Source organism: Bos javanicus, chromosome 15, assembly GCF_032452875.1.
Source record: "Bos javanicus breed banteng chromosome 15, ARS-OSU_banteng_1.0, whole genome shotgun sequence".
In the NCBI taxonomy this organism is placed as follows: domain Eukaryota; kingdom Metazoa; phylum Chordata; class Mammalia; order Artiodactyla; family Bovidae; genus Bos; species Bos javanicus.
In genome coordinates, this window is record NC_083882.1 from 44019510 (window position 1) to 44039757 (window position 20248).

At 47.5% G+C, this 20248-nt stretch overlaps 1 protein-coding gene across 6 annotated transcripts in view; it reads left to right on the top strand.

Annotated features, from left to right (window-relative positions):
• Positions 1 to 12232, top strand: part of TRIM66 (tripartite motif containing 66) — a 64037-nt gene extending 51805 nt beyond the window's left edge. For all 6 annotated transcript variants that reach the window (XM_061440866.1, XM_061440867.1, XM_061440865.1 and 3 more), the window contains 10 exons: positions 543 to 1076; positions 1236 to 1428; positions 2834 to 2894; positions 3335 to 3509; positions 3823 to 4112; positions 4584 to 4710; positions 5028 to 5102; positions 5464 to 5616; positions 6031 to 6249; positions 6965 to 12232. In XM_061440866.1, coding sequence (XP_061296850.1) covers positions 543 to 1076; positions 1236 to 1428; positions 2834 to 2894; positions 3335 to 3509; positions 3823 to 4112; positions 4584 to 4710; positions 5028 to 5102; positions 5464 to 5616; positions 6031 to 6249; positions 6965 to 7024 — 1887 coding nt within the window. In that variant the 3' untranslated portion in view covers positions 7025 to 12232. The remainder of the gene's footprint in view (positions 1 to 542; positions 1077 to 1235; positions 1429 to 2833; positions 2895 to 3334; positions 3510 to 3822; positions 4113 to 4583; positions 4711 to 5027; positions 5103 to 5463; positions 5617 to 6030; positions 6250 to 6964) is intronic.
• Positions 12233 to 20248: the final 8016 nt, after the last annotated feature.

The following is a 20248-nucleotide window of genomic DNA, read 5'->3' on the forward strand; positions in this document are numbered from 1 at the left end:
AAGCCTTGGCATTATCTCAGAGAATGTCTGCAGCAGATCAGGGTTGAGCCTTCTGAAGTTCCTCCCATTCTTACGTAGCAGAAAGTATCCTGTAGGACTCCCAGAAGGGAGGGGAGGCCACTGGTGGCTTAGTCAGGGGGACATGTAATGTGGGAAGGTATTCCTACAGTCTGACTCTTTGCTTAGGTACTAGAGGAGGGTGAGGGATGTGGCTGATAATGTGTGTGTGTAAGTTTGTACCACCCTCAGGTCAAGTGGTAGGCTGTCTCCCTCTCTCTGTCAGTCTGTGTCTCACACACACACACACACGCGTGCACACTAGTGTCCTCAGCTGTGCTCACCTCTCTGGGTCATAGCCCAGCAACCTCCATGGTGTAGGGGAATGGGAACAGGACTTCATGGTCTGTCTTGAGTTCCCTGAAGCTACTAAACTCTGAGGCAGAGTGAAATCTGAGCATGGGACTCTTACGGGCTGCCTCCCTCCTTTCCCTCCCACCATTCCTAGCTAACAGCCGGACTCTCCCCTGTCTTTGCTCCTGTAGCACTCCACTTCTCTGAGCATCATGGGCTTTTCCAACACATTGGAGATGGAGCTGTCATCTACCAGGCTGGCGAGGACCCTTGAGCCACAGATGCAGAGCACAAGCAGCCTGACAGCTGCCCCACCCCAAGTGATGCCCCAAGTGGTACCAAGCCTGCTGAGTGGCCCCCCACCAACCATGTCCAGCCTAGCGAGTGGTCAAAACCAGGCTGTGCCCAGCCTGACAGCCAGTCACCTGCCGGCCATGCCCAGCCTTGTGCGTGGCCCACCCCAGTCCATGCCCAGCCTAATGAGTGATCCCTCCCCAGCCATCGCAAGCCTGGCAAGTGATCACTCTCAGGCTGGACCCAACCTGATGTCTGGTCCCACCCACACTGTGCCAAGCCTGGCAACCTGTCCTCTGCAAAGCATGCTTCCAGCTTCTGACGTGCAGCCGGAGACTGGGTCCGGCTGCAGTCCTGGTTCTGGCCGAACTGCAGGGGGCCTGTGCCCTGGGGATGGAACTGACCCCTCCCTGGGGAATGCCTTGTGTAAGGTAGGTCTTGGGGAAATGCCATTTAATGTCCTCTGCTTAACTCTGTGCAAAAGGGTGGCCCCTGAGGCCTCATTCTGGCCTTAGCTTAACAGCTCTGTGACCACCGACACGGAAAATGTCTGATTTCTTTGATTCTTGTTGGCCTTTCACTTTTGAAAGATGGAAAGTGAGGATTCTACCCGCTTCACTGACTCTCTGGGACAAGGCCCTACAGCCGCTGCTCTGGATGCTTCCAAGGACTTATCTATCCCCTCAGACCTGGAGGAGCCAATTAACCTCTCTGTTAAAAAACCCGCACTGGTGCCAGTGGTCAACACATCTGTGGCCCTGCAGCAGTACCGGAGCCCAAAAGGTGAGACTCAGCAGCCTGTCCTTCATGCTGACCACACGCTTGAGCAGGTGGACTCAGCACCACAGATGAAACGGAGATCAGCAGAGCCATCAGACTGAGGGAACAGTGTGTTTCTCTCAGGCTAACCTCACTTCTCTGTCCAGAACTGACCTTTTGATGCCTGTTCTGTTTCCCTCTCTGTGGCCAGGAATTAACCTCCTTGTAAAATTCCCCAGGCAGAAGTTTGGGGATCTGGGTTATAGGAAGGGGGACACAGGAAGAGCACCACCCCAGAAGGGCTGGGCTTGGCAAAACATCTTAGGGACAAGAACACGTCTGACTCTGGGTTAGCTGACCCGCTCTCTCTTTATGTTTGAATGTGTGCAAGATACCTAACATTTCTGACTTATTTTTTCCCCTGTAAATGGAGCTAATCATAGCTACTTTATAGGCTTCTGGGAAAAATACCTACAGTGAAATCATTTGATGACTTATTCTGCAGTAACAAGAATTTGCCTTGCACCTGGCCTTGATGTGGATTTTTGTCTCACAGAAAAGGGAATTTGGACTGGTTGGACTTGACTCTGATTGTCTTCTCAGCTCCCCACACGCATTCTCAAATGGGGCTAGGCCAAGGCACCTTCCTTCCAGGGAAGGTGAGGGCTGGCTGGAAAGTTAGATAGCAACTGCCTAGTGAGTGCTGGGGGCCTTCTTAGTTCAGTGTATGAGGCATGGGTAGTTTGTAACAATCAATGTTACCTACAAATTTAATAGATGAAGAAATTTTTCTCCTTGTCCCCTCACATTGGCTCTTCCTAACTGCACAATAATGCAACCCTGAATTTTAAGCAATTAAATATTTTGAACCCTGCTTGTCCATGGAAGGCGCCTCGGTCAGCACCTGGGGCTGAGTGGGTGCCCAGTACATGCTAGAGTCCTCCTCTCTCCCCACTGCCCCCTGCCCATCTGCGCCGACTGCACTTCTCTGGGGAGGGCTACTGGGAGCCTCTTGCCCCTGGAAGGTGAGCTGGATTCTCAGGCTGTGCTGAAATCCCAGCACTTGGCTGATAAGGAAGGGGCTGCACAGAATGACTCCTAAGAGTAGGCTACACCAGTATATACATGGGGAACGAGTGACTTCTGAGCTCATTTTGAAGGTGAGATGCTGGCTCCTCAGCACCTAACCCAACACTCACTCCTGGGTAGCCTCTGAGTGTTACCTGTGTTATCTTTGAAAAAGAAAGTAGCCTTCTTCCCCCCTCAGGAAGGGAGCTGGGTAGGATTGTCACCATGATGAGTGATTACAGTGTGAGTAACGACGGTATGACAGGCGTGTGACTGCAGTATGAGTAGCGGATAAGAGTAGAAGGTGTGGGTGACAGGGTGTGTTATCATAAATGTATTATGAATTTGTCTTTTGTCTTAGAGTATGAGAATTTTGAACAAGGAGCCCTCGGGCTGAACACAAAAGGGAACCAGAGTATCAGGTAACAGACCCTTGGCCCAACATCCCTCTCCCACCATCCAACTTCACGTCCTGGGAGACTGGCACAGGAAGTGAGCCTCCTTGATGACTTAATCTGGAGCTTGCCTGCCTCTGTCTTCTTCAGCCCTCAGACCCTGGAGTGGGTGTGTGGTTGTGTGTCTGGGATGGTTGTGGGAGGATGTCTTGACTCCAGTGCTGTTAGGCAGGCACTCTGGGTGCAGTTCCCCCTCTACAGGGGTCCCCCTTTGATCAGAGGACTCCCAGGGGCCAATGGGACCTGACCAGGCAGAGCTGGTGGTGGGCTGGAACAGGGGCCTGTGGAGGGTTGGACTGAGGAGCTCCTGAGAAGTTCAGTTGTGGGATTGTGGATGAGCTTGACTTAGCGGTCGGGCCAGAGGAATGTGGCCCATCCGAGACCCAGGGATGTGGTTCTTGCCCTAGACCCTTCAGTAATGAGCCCAAGATTCCCTATGTGCGCCTGGAGCGGCTCAAGATCTGTGCTGCCTCCTCGGGCGAGATGCCAGTGTTCAAGCTGAAGCCACAGAAGAATGATCAGGATGGGAGCTTCCTGCTGATCATCGAATGTGGTGCTGAGTCCTCCAGCATGTCCATTAAGGTACCGCTTTTCTCTGCTTTCTCCTTGAAACTTGCCCCAGTCCAGGAGCCTCTCTTTCCTCTCTGCTCCTGGCAGAATCCTAGCTCCAGCCTTGTTCCAAGTCTCAGAGTGGGGCTGCTGCTCGGCCACACCTTGTCCCATGCTGCCTGGGGTCTGTGAGGGGCACCCTAGGACTGAGCTGTCCTGGTGTTCCTAGGGCTGGCTGGTTTGGGGTCCTGAAATAAGTTGGTGCCAAGGGCTTGTTATCTTTCTTCTCCCTCCCTCAACAACGTGGTACCTCGCTCTAACCACTCAGACTCACTTCTTCCCCAAGGTCAGCCAGGACCACCTGCCTGATGCCATCCAGGCCCCAAATCTGGGGGGAAGAAAGGTCACTGTCACATCTCTGGCTGGGCAGCAGCCCCCAGAGGTGGAGAGTGCGTCTCCTGAAGAACACAGGCTCATTCCTCGAACCCCTGGAGCCAAGAAGGGGCCCCCAGTGCCCATAGAGAATGAGGATTTCTGTGCTGTCTGCCTCAACGGGGGGGAGCTGCTGTGCTGTGACCGCTGCCCCAAAGTGTACCACCTTTCCTGCCACTTGCCAGCCCTGCTCAGCTTCCCAGGGTGAGTCATGCAACCCAGGCCCTGACCTGGATGGCACAGTGATCTTCCAAGGGAGGTTATTCCAGGCCAGCCCACAGGGCTCTCTCTGGGGGACTTCCTCCCGTCTCTGGCCTGCATAAACTGCAGGCCTGTGACTCAGTGGCTCTCTCTGTGCTCCTTCTGCACACAGACAGGCAGATGCTTCCCTTCCTCCTCTGTTCCCAGCTTCCTCCTCTGTTCCCAGCTTCCTCTTGTGCAGATATATCCCTTGACATCTCTCCCAGCCCCTTGCTAACTCCTGTTTTTCTGGATTCACTAATCCTGAGTTAACTGAGTTTCTTTCAAGCCCATTGCTAAGAAGCCATTCTCTGTAGGGCTGGGGACTTAGTTTCTCATGCCACCCCCACTCCAATCCTGTTTCGGGGTAGAGGGACAAGGGAGGGGGCTGTGGACACGTGCTGAGGCCTCACGTGGCCTCACTTGCCTCTGCAGGGGAGACTGGGTGTGTACTTTGTGCCGCAGCCTGACCCAGCCCGAGATGGAGTACGATTGTGAGAATGCCCGCTTCAGCCAGCCTGGAGTGCGGGCCCCTCCTGGCCTGAGCATATATGACCAGAAGGTAGGGAGGGGTCTCTGGGAACAAGGTTCCCACCTGGGGTAGCCTGCCTGTGCCTATGGGGGCTGAGACTTTTCTGAGGGGATGAGAAGCCTTTCTGGTACCTCTCTTTTGGGCTATGCCTGGACATTGGCCCCTGGGGTTTCACTATTATTTTTCTTCTGCCAGCTGTCTTCCTTTGGCCTGGGAGTCTGAACTGTGCCCTGGTATGGCTGGCGGCTCGTACCCTGTGGGCCAAAGCCATCGGGATCACCATGGTTAATTCCTACTGAGGTGGGGCCAGAGCAGACTGACACGGCTGCCCATTTTGGTTTCTGCAGAAGTGTGAGAAGCTGGTGCTGTCCTTGTGCTGCAACAGCCTCAGCCTGCCCTTCCATGAACCTGTCAGCCCGCTGGTAAGGAAGCCCTCGCTGGTTCTGCAGAAGGCCTGGGCCTCGAGCGGATTGCGGTGGGGCCCGGGGTGGGCTCGGAGCGTGGCCGCTGGAAGTTGGGGTAATTGTGCATGATCTTGGGACCTGGGGGCCTGGCCACCACAGCGCTCCACAGCTGCTGTTGCGTCAGACCTTCATGACATGGAAACCACTCCTCGTTTCCCTTTCTCTCTTCCCTCCACCTGTTGCTTCCTGCTGCCTTTCTCTTCCTTGTGTTCTTTTACTTCTACTCCAACTCATTCTCTATCTCTTCTTCCTTCTTATCCTTCACTTTTCTCCTCCACTTCTCTCTTCCTATTTGCTTCCCCTCCTCTCCTCCCCCAAGGCCCGACATTACTACCAGATTATTAAGAGGCCCATGGACCTGTCGATCATCCGGAGGAAGCTGCAAAAGAAGGACCCAGCTCACTACACCACCCCGGAGGAGGTGGTATCAGACGTCCGCCTCATGTTCTGGAACTGTGCTAAGTTCAATTACGTACGTCTTCCCTGTTTTCCCTCTCCTCTATTTCCAGTGACCCCCAGGACTATCATGGCTGGATAGGGGTGTCTGGTTTGGGCCTGGGCTGCCATGAGGTCCTGGGAGCAGACCTTCAGGGGCCTACTGTAGAGACTGTGTATAAACTCTCTCCCACATTTGGGCCTCAGCATGAACTCAGGAGGAAGATGGGGGTTGTTAGTGACTCGCTATCTGTGGGTAACTGTCAGGGTCACTTCTACTTGGAGAGCTGATGATGCTAAACGGATTATCCTGGGTCCTGAGAAAATGTAGAGTTTGAGCCATCCAGGAGACCCAGCCAGGCTTTGTGCTCTTTGTACAGCTCTTGAGCGGCCTGGAAGGGATGGGCTGGTGGATCAGGGCCAGATAATCACTGTTCTCCTCCCCCTTCAGCCCGACTCCGAAGTTGCAGAGGCAGGCCGCTGCCTGGAAGTGTTCTTTGAGGGCTGGTTGAAGGAGATCTACCCTGAGAAACGGTTCGCTCAGCCACAGCAGGAGGACTCAGACTCTGAGGAGGTGTCTAATGAGAGTGGGTATTCCACTCCCCAGGGCTTTCCGTGGCCCCACTACATGCAGGAGGGCATCCAACCCAAGAGGCGGCGGCGACATATGGTAAGAAGCTGCTGCCAGCTGGCAGGCGGGTGGGTGAGCGGGTGATTAGGCAGGTGGAGGGCACCCACGCAGCAGGTACAGGGTAACCTGAAGTGAGGCTTTTCAGCTCAGGTGGCACAAGAGAGTAGGGACAAGGAGCCCTCACTTCCCACCCCTCAGCCTAAGTGGAAGGCAAGGCAGTGCGGGGCTCTTCAACTCCAGCGACCCCTGAGGCTCGGAACTCAGAGAGGTGGATGTATCTGCCTGGGTCACCCCGAAAATTTGCAACAGGACCAGGTCTCCTGACTCCTGCTGGTGATTCCACACTGTGATGCCCTGATCTCAATCCTGATCTCCACTTGGGTTGGGAGAAAGGGAGAGTCTTCTTAGCCCCTTGATGTAGAGAAGGAAGGAGAGGTGTTGCTTGCGGGAAAGAGATCTCCTCTGACCTTCTGTCTGGTCTCACTCGTGCAGACCTGACCTAAAACATCAGCTCCATGCTGTTTCATCCCACTGACGTGTACTGCCTGCCCTCGGTGTGCCAGGGTCCCACTAGCCACCCCCATCACCTGTGACACTTGGCACACAGTGCTTGGTGGCTTCACTGAGTTTTGAAGTTGCATCCCTGGGGTGGAATAAAACACTTTGGCCCTGGGGAATCCCATTCTGGACTTTTCACACTAATGAACCCTACATTTGGGCATTCTGATTCTAATTTTTTTTTTCTTTCTTTCAGGAGAATGAAAGAGCGAAACGAGTGTCGTTCCGCCTGGCCAACAGCATCTCCCAGGTGTGAGGGCTGGAAGGAGACCGAGCACTCCGGCAGCTGGTGCCTCCTCCCGTTGACCCCTCCTCCCCACCTTTCAGCTCATTCTCCTTGGATCGTGGACGTGAGACGCTTCTTGTCGAGCCTGTACTGCCCTTCTTTGCCGTTTGCATCTTACAGCATTTATTTGGGAGCCATAGTGCATCCACTACAGAGAAGATTTCAGTAATAAACAGCAAAGAGGGGGTGTTCCCTGTGAGCAGAACGGTCAGATGTGTAGGGTCCACTTGACAAGACCAAGCCTGGTCGGGCTCAGGAGGACCATCCTTCCTTGGTGAATTCTTCCTGCTGACGAAGGCAGACATTTCTCACCTTTCAGTGTGCAGGGCTCAGGAGCAGCGTATGTATCTGAATTCCTCTTGGGCCCAGAAGAGGGTAAAAGAAGGGAGAGGGGTTCTGATGTGTCTACCGCAGGCCTGTGATCCTTGGCCTAGCACAGCCAAAGACTGTCACTGTTTGCCTTTGTTTGGCCTGCTCGGACAGAGGCACCTGCGCTGGGTGTGGTAATGAGGCTTCTAGAGGCCACAGGTCTCAACTGGTGCCTATTCAGGTTCTCACGGTTTTCAGGGTATTTGTTCTTCACGTCCCCTCTCCTGATGCTGATGCAGGTGGCCACTGTGGAGCTCTGGATAGTGTAGCATTCTTGATGGGGCTGGGGAGCTGTGCAGAGACCACTTAGGTCTTCAGGCTCAGATCTTACTTACAGGCTTAAGAAGATTTTAACTTCAGAGTGTGCCCTCTGTGCCACTTCCTTGGATTGCGAGCTCTTCTTTGGTGTCAGAACTGGCTTCTTAGAAGTGATTATTGGTGGCCACCCCTTCATTATGCCCATTCAGAGGTCCAGACCCTGAATTCTGCTTGGGAGAACCGTGAGGAAGCTGCTGTCTGCTTCACATACAGAGGTTCTGGGCCAAGGAGAATGACCCACAACCAGCTCCCTCTGCTGGGTCTCTCCTCCAGCTTAGAGATCCTAGCTCTCAACTCCTCCACTTCATAGAGCCAAAGATCAGAGTGAGTCCTCTGACTCGCCTGCCCTCAGGCTGTCCATAGCCAAGAAAAAGTCAAGACTCTGCTGACAGCCCCCCACCCCCTTGTGTTTGTTGGAGGTTGGAGAAGGTCAAAGGGACTGGCAGAAGCCAGGCCTCAGCGTTCATGGAAGTTCTGTCAGGGATGTAAAACTTATAGAAGTCTCTTCAGTGTCCTTTGGTGACCCTGAAGCAACCTCAGAACGTTATTTCTCCAGGAATTCAGAGAGAAGTGTTCTGGGGGTCATGGGCACAGGAGCAGAGCTCCAGGCTACATCTCAGATAGATGGTCATGGTCCATGCAAGGAGTTTGGGAGGAAAAGGCATGCACAGATGCTGGGGGTCAGGCCACCTCATTGGCAAGGGCTTGGTTGAGAAGGAACCTGTTGCTGATGTTGGCTTGGCCTGGAGGCAGCTCTCCCTGGTCCTGTCCTGGCTTAGCTAATTTCAAGGGAGCTGCAGGTCATGGCTTTATTTTTGCCAAGAGGTGAAGTTTAAGGAAATTCTTGTCTGTGGGGCCCTTGTTAATGGGGACATTTTGATCAGAGAAACATTTCTTCTCTCCTTGTGAGTGGATGGAACTGCTCATTTCCTTTCCACCCAGGCTGAAAGAGCATCTTCACTTCAAAGCAGACTATGCCCACTGACTTACCATTCTCTCACCAGCACATGCCAAGCTCTCCTAAGCAGATGGGCTTCCATAATCATGTTTTCTAGTTTGGGGTAACTAAGTCTTGAATACTCCAGTAGCCAGGCAATCTTTGGGTGTAACCCTCTGCTCTTTGGAGCTCATATGACTTTATGGTTTGGGCTCTGGCCATTTCCCTTTCAATTTTTGAATCTTTTTCTCTATTTAGTTGGCTTGGCAAGGTTCTCTTTGTAATTACCTCATTAATTCCTCCTCTCGGTCATTTTTCCTTTGTGTGGGTCACCTTCCCACCTTCTCTGGATCACCTTCACGGTGCTTTGTGTTGGGCAGCTGGGTGAGGGCTGTGACAGTCTCAAACCTGATTGACATCTTTCCCCAAGACCAGTGGGAAACCACAAATACAAAGCAGAAATATAGTTTAGTGCTTGGCTTCCCTTGTATCAGTGTTGTTCCCACTTGTAGCCTGCTGGGCCAGGGGATCTTAGTGATGTGGTAGAGAGTCACATGCTCACTTCCCACTGCTGAGAACCCTGCATGCCTTTAGGCACCTGAGCAGGGAGGGTGGGAGGGAGGGTATCCTTTCCTCCAAGAGTGTGTGGCCCCCTCATTCCTCCACTGGTTATCTCACAGCACTGCCCTCTCCTGGCTTTTCCTGTGTACTTAACACCAGTGTTTTAAGTCATAGTTTTGTTTTGTTTTTGCATGCAGAAAACAACATGGTGTTTTAGAAATTAAACACTGGTTGCGTGACCGACTTTAATGGCTCTTTGTTAACGTTTGAGCTAATCCCATTTTTTACTTATTCCTATAATGGTCCCATTTTGGAATCAGTTAAGTCCTTTGGTCATTGACAAAGTCATGAAGTGAGAATGCAATGAGTTCTGGTAAGGTACAGAATGCAGTCCTAGAAGAGAAATTGGCTTTCTTGGATATGCTGAGAAACAGAAGAATGGGCTAGCTTCAGCTGATGCAAAGGAGACTGTAGTGTACTCTTCTAGAACCTAGGTAGGTTGACTCTGCCTAACTTCCAGCAGTTGCCAACTATACATCTTGCCTGTCTGTGCAAGTGGCAGCCACCACACCCTCTGTAGGCTCTGTAGGTCTTCACAGAGAACCCTGCCATCAACCCTGGTGCACTCTGGCCCTCTGTGCCCAATTCTGGCAACAGGTCTTTGCCTTGCTCCTAAGACCTAGACCCCTCCCTACATGTTCCTGGGCTCTGCTCTGCTTTCTCTTTCACTCCATGGAGTCACCGACAGTCTTCTCTTCTGAACTCCTTAACTGAGACTCTGCCCTTTCTGGATTAACATCCCCTGTGCTTCCTCCTCTCCCACTCTTCCACTGCTATTAATTAAACTGCCTGCTCCTTCAACCCGTTTCCAAGACCTTAGCTCTCTGTTCTCCCAACCTTTCAGTCTTCTCCTGGACTTCCTCCTCTCCTGAGCCTAAACCCATGTCCCATGACACACTGATGCTTTTTTCAGCGTCCTGAACTTCCTCATCCTTTCCAACTTTTGCTGGAACTATCAACCCTCCTCCACTTTCTGCATCAACCTGTGTTTAACTCCCTCTTTCTGGGCTCCTAAGCATGACAGATTCAGAGTTGAGAGCCTCAGCTGGGCTCTCAGTATTGATTGGTGTTCTTTGACTTGTTATTACTCTGCTTTCCATGCGTGCCCTTTATCTTTTCTCTCAGCAAATGACTGGCCTCATTGCCTGCTTCACAGAAGAGAGACCCTAAAACAAGACTTTTGCTGTTCACGTGCTCCTCTTGCCTCCCATGCCTCTGTGTGGCCATCCTTAGCTCCCTGCCAGTTATTCCTGCTTGGTGCTCTACTTCTCTAATCCTGCTCTGCATCTTCCAAGACTGTGCTCCACCGCTTATCTCACTGCTTCCATTTTCCAGGGTCTTCAGCCACACTCTCCACTGGTTACCTCCACATAGATAACAAACAAAGGTCTCCCCAAGATTAAAATAAAATTTCTTAGAGTCTGTTACACTTACATTTTCCCCTTGTCAGCCAAATTTCTCTCAACAAAATATTTTTTATTGATTCTTCCTAGTCACTCTTTCATCCTCTATATAGTTTTTCATAAAAGTCACCAGTGACTGCCCGGTTGCCAAATCAAGCGAATACCTTTCAGTCCTCAACAGTTGTGAACTCCCTACAGCATTTCACATCATCTACCACTTCCTCTTTGAAAAACCCTCTTTACTTGGCTTTGGTGACACCGCAGCTGTCTGGATTATCCTCTTTCCCTCTCAGCCACACAGGCTGAGCCTTCCTGGACATACAGACAGGGAGCGCCATCGGTAGCATCCTGTGGTCTCCCCTCTTCAGGAGCCCATGGGCAGGAGGAAGCATGGCTGCTCCTTCCCCTACCCTTTGTGTCTGCCTGTTTCCTTTGACTTCATTTCTTCTCCTGGACTCAGATCTCCTCATGCCAAGCATGTGTATGAGCTCTGCTGGGAGGACAGTATCTGTGATTCTTTCTGTCTCTCCCAGCACAGACACAGACAGATTTTAGCCAGATTTTAGTGTGCTAAGAGGCCCTGTATAAATCAGCCCAGGAATGTGGATTAGGTCTTACCAAGAAGAAATTTGATAAACTGGATTCCCCAGCTGGTGGGCAGCTCATCACCAGGATCCTCACACCAATTAGAGCCTGCCTTAGCCAGGAAGAAGCATGGGATCATGGTAAGCATGCTTCCATGCATGGATCAGTGCGCTAGCCAGGAGGAAGATCCCATCTGGGGTGGGTATCTGCCACTGATAACATTCTGTTGGAGGGAAATCAGGAAGTTCTGTGATTCATCACTTGCTTGGGGTTCAACTAGGGTCAGCCTGGCCCCTTGAGCCAGGTCGTCCCCTTCTGTACCCACCACCACCTGCTTGCTCCAGTTGTTCCTTGAGCTGGAGGCAGATGCTGATTGTTTTCTTGGAGGCAAGAAGGTATGACAGAAAGATGTATTATTTGAGATGCTAGATACCTAAGTTTTGACTCTGCCAGTTATGAACTGTGTGACCTGGGGTACAGTTTCCCCATCTATAGAGTCCTGGGGAGGAAGTGGGGAGGGAGATGTGAAAACAGTGATCTCTCAGAGGCTCTCCAGCTCTAAAGATGGTAATGGTGATTCTAATTCTAATGGTGATTCTAATTCTAACGCTCAGGCCACACAGGGAACAAGGGAACACCGCAGTGGGACATGGCTAGGGAGTCTTGACCAAGCCAGGGCAAAGGGCCTCACAGGCCAGACTGAGCTGCCTTGAGGAAAGTCTTCAGTAGCCGGTGCTGCTTCTGGAGCCATGTGCTCATTCCTCAAGCTGCACCCCTCTGTTGGCTGTGTAGGGTAAGTTCCTGCTAGGCCTCTTCTAGAAGTGGCCATCGGATCCAAGGTGGTTGGGGGCATGAGGGAGGACCATTATAAGGGGAAGTGTCACTGATCTTAATAGAACCTACACATTCAAGAACAAATTAAAAAAAGAGCACTTTTCTTTACCAGTAATTGTGTCCTGGAGTGTTTTTTCAGTGGAGATGGTTGAACCGACTTCATGGTCTTCTCACCCCCAGACTCCACCATCCTTAAGACACAAGGTGGGGAAGAGCAGACTGGGGAGCGTCCTCACTAGGAAAGAACTCCACTCTCTGCTTCTTACTGTGTGAACACAGCCTGTTCTTTGAAATAGAGGCAGCAAGTCTGAGGCGAGATCTGGGGGAAAAGTGCCCACCACTTCTAGACCCTGGCCACTTCAGGAATATCCTTTATATAGCAACATTCCCCAGTCACTTAACCTGAGCGTTCCTCTCGGCCCAGTGGCTTCCAGTCATCATGCGGGGCAAGGACACTGTAGTGAATATTTGTCATTCGTTCTGACTGAATGGAACCTGAACCTCTTTCCTATTTTTGGGGAATTCCCCACCCCAGGAGTCTTGGGAGGCAGAGCTCACTTCTCACTGTTGAGTCTGAATACATTAAAACTTGATTTCCCAGCATCCCTTGCAGCCTGGGTACTGGCCCAGTGGTAGTTACTTTTTAAAAAGAGAGAGAAAGAAAAGAAAGGCAGAGCAAAGCAGGGACTACAGAGACCCCTCTGGTGACAGCACTGGCTGCAGCGAGGTGGTAGCAGCAGCACAGGCTGAAGGACCTGGTGTTTGATGGCAGCGCTAGTTTCTCCAGCACTCCAATTAGCCCTTAGCTCAGTTCCCTGGCCTTCCCAATAATTCTCTGAAATGCTTTAAAAATCTTTTAATAAACTCATTTTCTGCTTAAATTAGCCAAAATTGATCCTTTTACCTGCAACTAAGCATCCTAACAGATGCAGAAATCTTGAGGAATCTGATAAAGTTATGGGCCCACTCTTAGAGCTCCAGACCCACAAACCTTGTGGTCTGTGGACACTTTCACTTGGGTGTCTCAGCATCACCTGACACATAGGCCATCCATCCCTCGGTGCCCTTAACATTCTTCCTCGAAGCAGCCAGGGACATGGAAAGAAAACTGGGTAATGTGGTGTCAGGGGAGCTAAGGAAGTTTGTGTTTCAAGAAAGGCTGACCATCACTTTTAATGCTTACAATGAGACCTGGAAATTTTGTCTAACCCACCTTCCCCCACCCCTCCTCAGACTGGCCCAAGTACCTGAAAGCTTTCCCCACACCTGCTCTGAGCTTTCTGCTGTGCTTTTTCCTTCCTAATTTTATTAGTACCAGCCTTCTCTAGGTCCCAGGGGGGCCTCTCTGCTTCCCATTCTTCAGGTTCTGTGGCACCTGCTAGAGCACACCCTGCCCTGGCAGGTAGGTCTGCAGCACATTTTCTGCACAGGTGGCCTGTGGACAGCTTTATCCACTAGAAAGTAGAGCCAGAGTATCCAGGTCCTGAGAACTTTTCAGGGATCTACAAAAATATGACAGAAACACATTAGAATTAAAAATGGCAAAACCTAAATAAATAAATATCTAGTTAAATGTCTATAAATTATACCATTATGTTAAACTCCTTAATTGTTAATTTTATAACAATTTCATTAAAATTTTATTACACTTAAAAACAATTTGCTGGTTAGAGTTCTTCACTTCACAAGAAATTCTATTTACTGAATGATTGCTGTGTTCTTAACAATCATGTGTGTTATCTTCGTTAGCAAGATGATTGCTAAGAAAGCCAAGCCAATTGTAAATTAAATGAATTACTCTTAGCCAAATAATTCAAAAAGAAAAACTGTGAAAACAATTTCAAGATTTTGCAGTAAAAACTCTCTTTACTGTAGGCTGTGAATGCATTTTAACAGTTGATGTAGGGCCTCCTAGAATAAGAATGCCTGGGCTCTGGGAAGGGCTCTCAGATATCAGCTCCTGGAGGCTTTGCCCACAATATGGTTTGAGGACTGAGAGGCTGTCATCAATCCCTAGAGGCTACTATTGAACTGTGGCAGAGACTGCTAATTGTTGCCAGTGTCCATATTCTCCTTAATTTTAGTAATAATCCACTTCCCCACCTTCCCTGGCTTCCTCTGCAGCTGGATGCTGTCTTATGAATAAGTTCTTGACAATCAATTATGAAAGGCAATAATGTATAAAACTTCCAAGACAGGTTTTAAATGAAATTGCTTGGCCTCCACTTCCTCTGTCTTTACCCTTCCTCCACACAGGAACACAGGTAAGCCTACTGGTTATCCACTTTAATCTTGCTGATGGATATGACATCCTAGAGAATGGTGAAACAGGAAGTACAAAGAACCTGGGTAATTTGACAAGCTCATGGAGCACAGTCTCCACCTTACCTTGATCTACCTGCTTACCTCATTGGACTGTTGCTTTCTTTGAGGAAGAAATACATTTCACTTTTTAAGCCCCTTTATTTTTTTGTTGTTATAGCAGCTGAGCCTATACTCTAACATGCCAAAACCAGAGCTTTCTTTGCTCCTTGGGCTGAGAGGATATCCCTCAACTTCCTGGAAGCTGCTGTAACCCTGGCCTCCAGAGGTATAAAACCTATTGAGGCCAAGCTCAGCATTTCATGGAGAAAACAAGGATCTCTCCGTGCTTGGAAACAACCACCACAGCCTCAACCCTGCCCCAGCCTAAGGACGAAGGCCTGGTACTGCTGAAAGCAGCTGTGTTATCTAGGACTCTGCTCCCCACTTGTTCTGGTGAGTCCCAGGTATGATGGGGCCCACTGCCAATGTCACTTTATGGCAAAGCCTGTGCCAGGCAGTGCCTCTGTGACTTTTTAATAAGTGTAATGAAGAATTCTTCTCTTTCCTATATGAAGTGCTTCTGTGGGCAACCAAATAGTTGATGGGAGTGTCAACTTAAGGAAAAATGCACAACATAAGAGTTGCGCATTTAAGTAATTTTTTCAGGGACTTCACTGAGGACTGCAGCTCAGGGGACAGCCTCTGCGCCAAAGGGGCAGAGGAGAAATCAGCTTATATATGATTTTGGCTAGAGAATATGCACAGTCAAATACACATCTTGGTGAAAGGTTAGTTAGTGCTAGTCACAGAGAACAGATATCTCAATGATTTTAGTGCTTTTCTGTGTGTGGGGAGAGTAAAAAATCTGGGTTAAAATTCTTCTTGAGATAAACATCTAACTCTCTAGGCCCTGTTTTCCCAAACACAGAGCGCCTCGTCCTGGTTTTCATACGACACTCCTCTCAGGTGCGTGTTGGTCAGCGCCTGCTGTGGTGGACAATCCTTGTCCCGCTGGGTGGTGAGCAGTGCTCCTTGTTCTTTGTTTGCAAGGGGAAGTGTCTCTTTCAGAAGTTTTCTGGCTAATAATGGAAGAGTTGATAAATTGGAATATCACCACTTTTTCAACCTTCAGTGAATTAATGGATCTAGGCAGTGACCATCCATGGTTACCCATATCACGCAGAGAGACATCCAGACATTACATGTCTCCTGATACACAACATCATCTACGAAGTGTTTCCAAACCAACAGTCTCCGAATCTAATCAAGTCTCTAGATTTAACTGCAAACTTACATATGTATCTCCCAATTGAGAGGAAATACAACAGAACAGAGGAACATCTAAAATGACATCACAAGGACACAATCAGTCAGATCTGGTCTGGGGCAGCAATAGAACATAGAACCTGGTTTCTTCAACAAGTATATTGCAAGGAAAAAAAAAAAGATGGAGGGGGAACCTAGAGATGAAAGAGACTTAAAAAAGAGTATAAACCAATTGCAAAATATGGAACTTATTTCCATCCTGGTTTAAAGAAACTAAAAATATTATGAAGCAATTGAGAAAAGATAAAGACAGGATATTTGATAATATTTAAGGATTTATTATTTTTAATGTTACTTTTACTTTAATTCTTACGTTATTTTTTAGGTGTGATCAGGATAGTAGAAACGCAGAATATTGGAATATTTATAATAGAATATTGGAAACAAAACTATAGGAGATGGTTGAATAATTTTATGATATACTTTAAAATGATATTTCAAGAATCTATACAGCATACTTTAACTGAGACAAAGATTCTCAAAGTCTTTGAATTAGGAATCCAGCCAAGTCATAAGTTGCATAAAGGAAGAAGGAAATTCCAAACTTCTGGCTTGGGAAACTTCTCAAGTATTTCAGAAATCAGAGGTATCAGTTAAAATAATGATCAAAAGAAGAATCAGGTTTTAAGATAACAAATTTGCAGATTAGATTACATTTTATAGAACATAACAACCCCTCAGAAGCTCCGTCCTCTTAAAAAATGCTTTTGGGTGAATCACATTGTCAAGGCCCATTGAAAAATCTTGTTTTGTTTTCTGTTGTAAATTTTCATGCAGTCTCCATACTGGACAGGAGGGTGAGGTGATCTCATTTTTAGTGATAGTTAGACTGGGCTGATATTCACTAGCAGTTAGAACGGCCTACATTTTCAAGACTGAGCACTGAACTTATCAGTGTACTTTAAGATAAAATTTCCTGTTTACGAAGCTCTAAGTGTATAATATAGGAAAGAACAACTAAATAAAAGATCTGGTTCTTGACTGGATACTAGATCAAAAAACCAAACAAACCCAGTTGAAAAGATATTTCTGAGACAGGTGGGGAACATTTAATATGAGCTGATAGCTTGTCTTAATATTACGCTTCCCAAGAGTGATACTTTGAACCGTGGTTACAGAGAAAAAAGGCCTTGTTTTCAGGTGGTCCATGCTCAAGTGTTCAGGGATGAAGGATCATTATGTCTGTAACTAACTCTCAGGGGTTCAGAAAAAACTATGTATTACGTTATTAGAAGTACAGTAGTGTGGCAAAAAGTTAACAATTGGTAAATCTAGATGAAGGGGACATGAGAGTTTATTGTACTGTTCTTGGGAGAGGAAAAGGGCAAATAATTTAAAAAAATGAAACATGAGGCAGGCAATGTTTGTACCTAGAATAGCAGCATGGAAAATGGTTAAGTGATGATGCTAAATTAAAAAAAGCAAAACAGAATTATATGTAAAATAAAAGAAAAAAGATACAAATATATTAAATTGTTATTATACCAGACTATATTAGGGTGGTAGCATTAAGCATAATTTTTGTCTTTTTTACAAACTTTGGTATTAAAATGTTATACTACTTTTGTACTTATACAAATACTTATATGTATTTTTAAACTTTCATCATAGTATATTTCAAATATAAAATCCTTTATGTCTTAGCCAAAACCCCTCTTCAGAGAGCTTTTTCTAACTATCCAGTCAAAAGTGAATCCCAGGCATTTGCTCTCACAATCTTTATCGTCAACCTTAGCACTTCCTACTATTGTATTTGTCCTTTTCCTTAATTTATCTTCTTGTTCATTATCTGTGTCACCCCTCATACGGTGTAAGCTCCCTAAGAGCAGAAATCTTGGCCAGACCTTAGAACAGTGCCTGTAGTTACTCAACAAGTATTTGTTGAATGAATAAATGAAATCACCTCCCATTTTACTGGGAACTCTGAAGTCTTGAGAAGGGGAAGAACTTGTCCCGGTTTTCTCATCAGTTGGTGGCAATGTCAGAGTTAGAACTCAGGCCTTGTCACTGAAGCCTCAAAGTATTTTCTTTTAAAAATTTTGGCCACCTCATGCGAAGAGTTGACTCATTGGAAAAGACTCTGATGCTGGGAAGGATTGGGGGCAGGAGGAAAAGGGGACGACAGAGGATGAGATGGCTGGATGGTATCACGGACTCGATGGACGTGAGTTTGAGTGAACTCCGGGAGTTGGTGATGGACAGGGAGGCCTGGCGTGCTGCGATTCATGGGGTCGCAAAGAGTGGGACACGACTGAGCGACTGAATTGAACTGAACTGAAGGCTTAAACAGCTCCTGGACACCAGACAAGTGGCAGGAATAAGGAAGGATCCAAAGCGCATTCCCCTTGTTGCAGTGTTGCCAGCAGCCCCATAGGTGGCGCCAGCGGCACTCCTTTAGCTCAGGAGAAAATTCAGGAAAGGGAGACATTTTGATGAAGAGTGGAATATTTGCAGTCTTAAATTGTCTGTCTACTGACCGCTCATTAGTTGTGAGGGAGAAAACATACACAGTAATTCTGCAGTGGAGAAATCAGACAACTCCTTGACTGTGTGATCAAAATAACATCACCAATGAGGGACAGATAGATGTGTTGTGCATCCGGAAGTGATATCCTGAGAAGGACACATCTCCTATGCAATATTGCAGCCTAGAATGTATGCTCAGAATATAATTATGGAGAAGCATCAGAGAAGCCCAAAATGGGAAATGCTATATTAAAGTCAGGGAGTAGGGGACAGGATTTTTTAAAAATGGCCATGTCACTAATGACAAAGAAAAGCTATGAAAATGTTGCATATTAAAAAGGCTAAAGCGACATGGCAACTAAATACAATATCCAGGGCTAGACTGGTTCCTTTAATGAAAAGGGGGAAATACTTTAAAGGACATCATTAGGTCAATCAATAAAATTGGAATATGGACAGTAGATTACAGTATCATATCAATGTTAAATATCAATGTTGGTAACTGTGCTGTGGTTATATAAGAAATTATCCTTATTTTTAGGGAATATGCAGTGAAGTATTTAAAAGGCTATAGTGTATATGACTGACCTTCAAATGGTGCAAAGATATTTTTATAATTTAAATATGTAAAATATATTTTAATATATTACTATATACTTATTGTATATTGCAATATATATTTATATACTTAATCATAAAAGTATTTAAATAGAAAAAATTAGAAAAAATATATACAAGATACAAATAAAGCAAATGGGGTAAACTGTTAATAGGAGAATCTGGGTAAAGAGGGTGTGTGGGTGGGTATTCCTTCTACTATTTTTATTTTTGCAACTTTTCTGTAAGTTTGAGATTATTACCAAGTGGAAATTTAAGAAGGAAAAAAAGTGAATGAAAGGATGGTAGTTCCAGGCACATCCTCTGCCCAGGCATCCCTCTTCCCACTGTGCAGCAGTTCAGAGCTGGTGCCTTGCCTTTTGTGTGTGTGTCTTCTGCTGTCACTGTTGCTTCAGTTTTTTCTCTTCTGAAAGGACTGTATTTGGCTTCTGGATTCTGAGGCTGAGGCCTAAGCTGGAAGAGGTGGAATTACCATTGTTCATGGCCGGAAAATGCTACTGAAGCCTCTGTAAGAGGGTGTGGAGAGGCAGTGGAGGGCTTTGAGTCTGGTCTCCTCCCTCACTCTGGTCTCCAGGAATGAGGGTATCTGTGGGGTCAGGTTTTTGAAAGCAATCTGGTTCAGGTGAAGCTTCCCTAGAGAAGCATTTGGTATCCAGGGGGCTCAGGGAGGCTGGCTGTGGCAACAGCCTTGGCAGAATGGAGACAGAGAGGGCTTAGTTATCCTTTTCTTCTACCTACAGTTTCTTGGAAGCAGTACAATGCATCTTCTCTCCTGAGCCTGGCATGCTATACATGAATCCTTGAATCCTCAGGAGTCCTTTCAATCTTCCAATGATTTACTTTGCATTAAATCAGCACAATTCAATGTCAGGTAATAGAGTTCAGTTCAGTTCAGTCACTCAGTCATGTCCTCCGACTCTTTGCGACCCCATGGACTGCAGCACGCCAGGCTTCCCTGTCTATCACCAACTCCTGGAGTTTATTCAAACTCATGTCCATTGAGTTGGTGATGCCATCCAGCCATCTCATCCTCTGTCATCCCCTTCTCCTCCCACCTTCAATCTTTCCCAGCATCAGGGTCTTTTCAAATGAGTCAGTTCTTTGCATCAGGTGGCCAAAGTACTTGAGTTTCAGCTTCAGCATCAGTCTTTCCAATGAATATTCAGGACTGATTTCCTTTAGGAGGGACTAGTTGGATTTCCTTGCAGTCTAAGGGACTCTCAAGAGTCCTCTTCAACACCACAGTTCAAAAGCATCAATTCTTTGGCGCTCAGCTTTTTTTATAGTCCGACTCTCACATCCATACATGACTACTGGAAAAACCATAGTTTTGACTAGATTACTTTGACTAGATTACTTTCTTTATAGTTCAACTCTCACATCCATACATGACTACTGGAAAAACCATAGCTT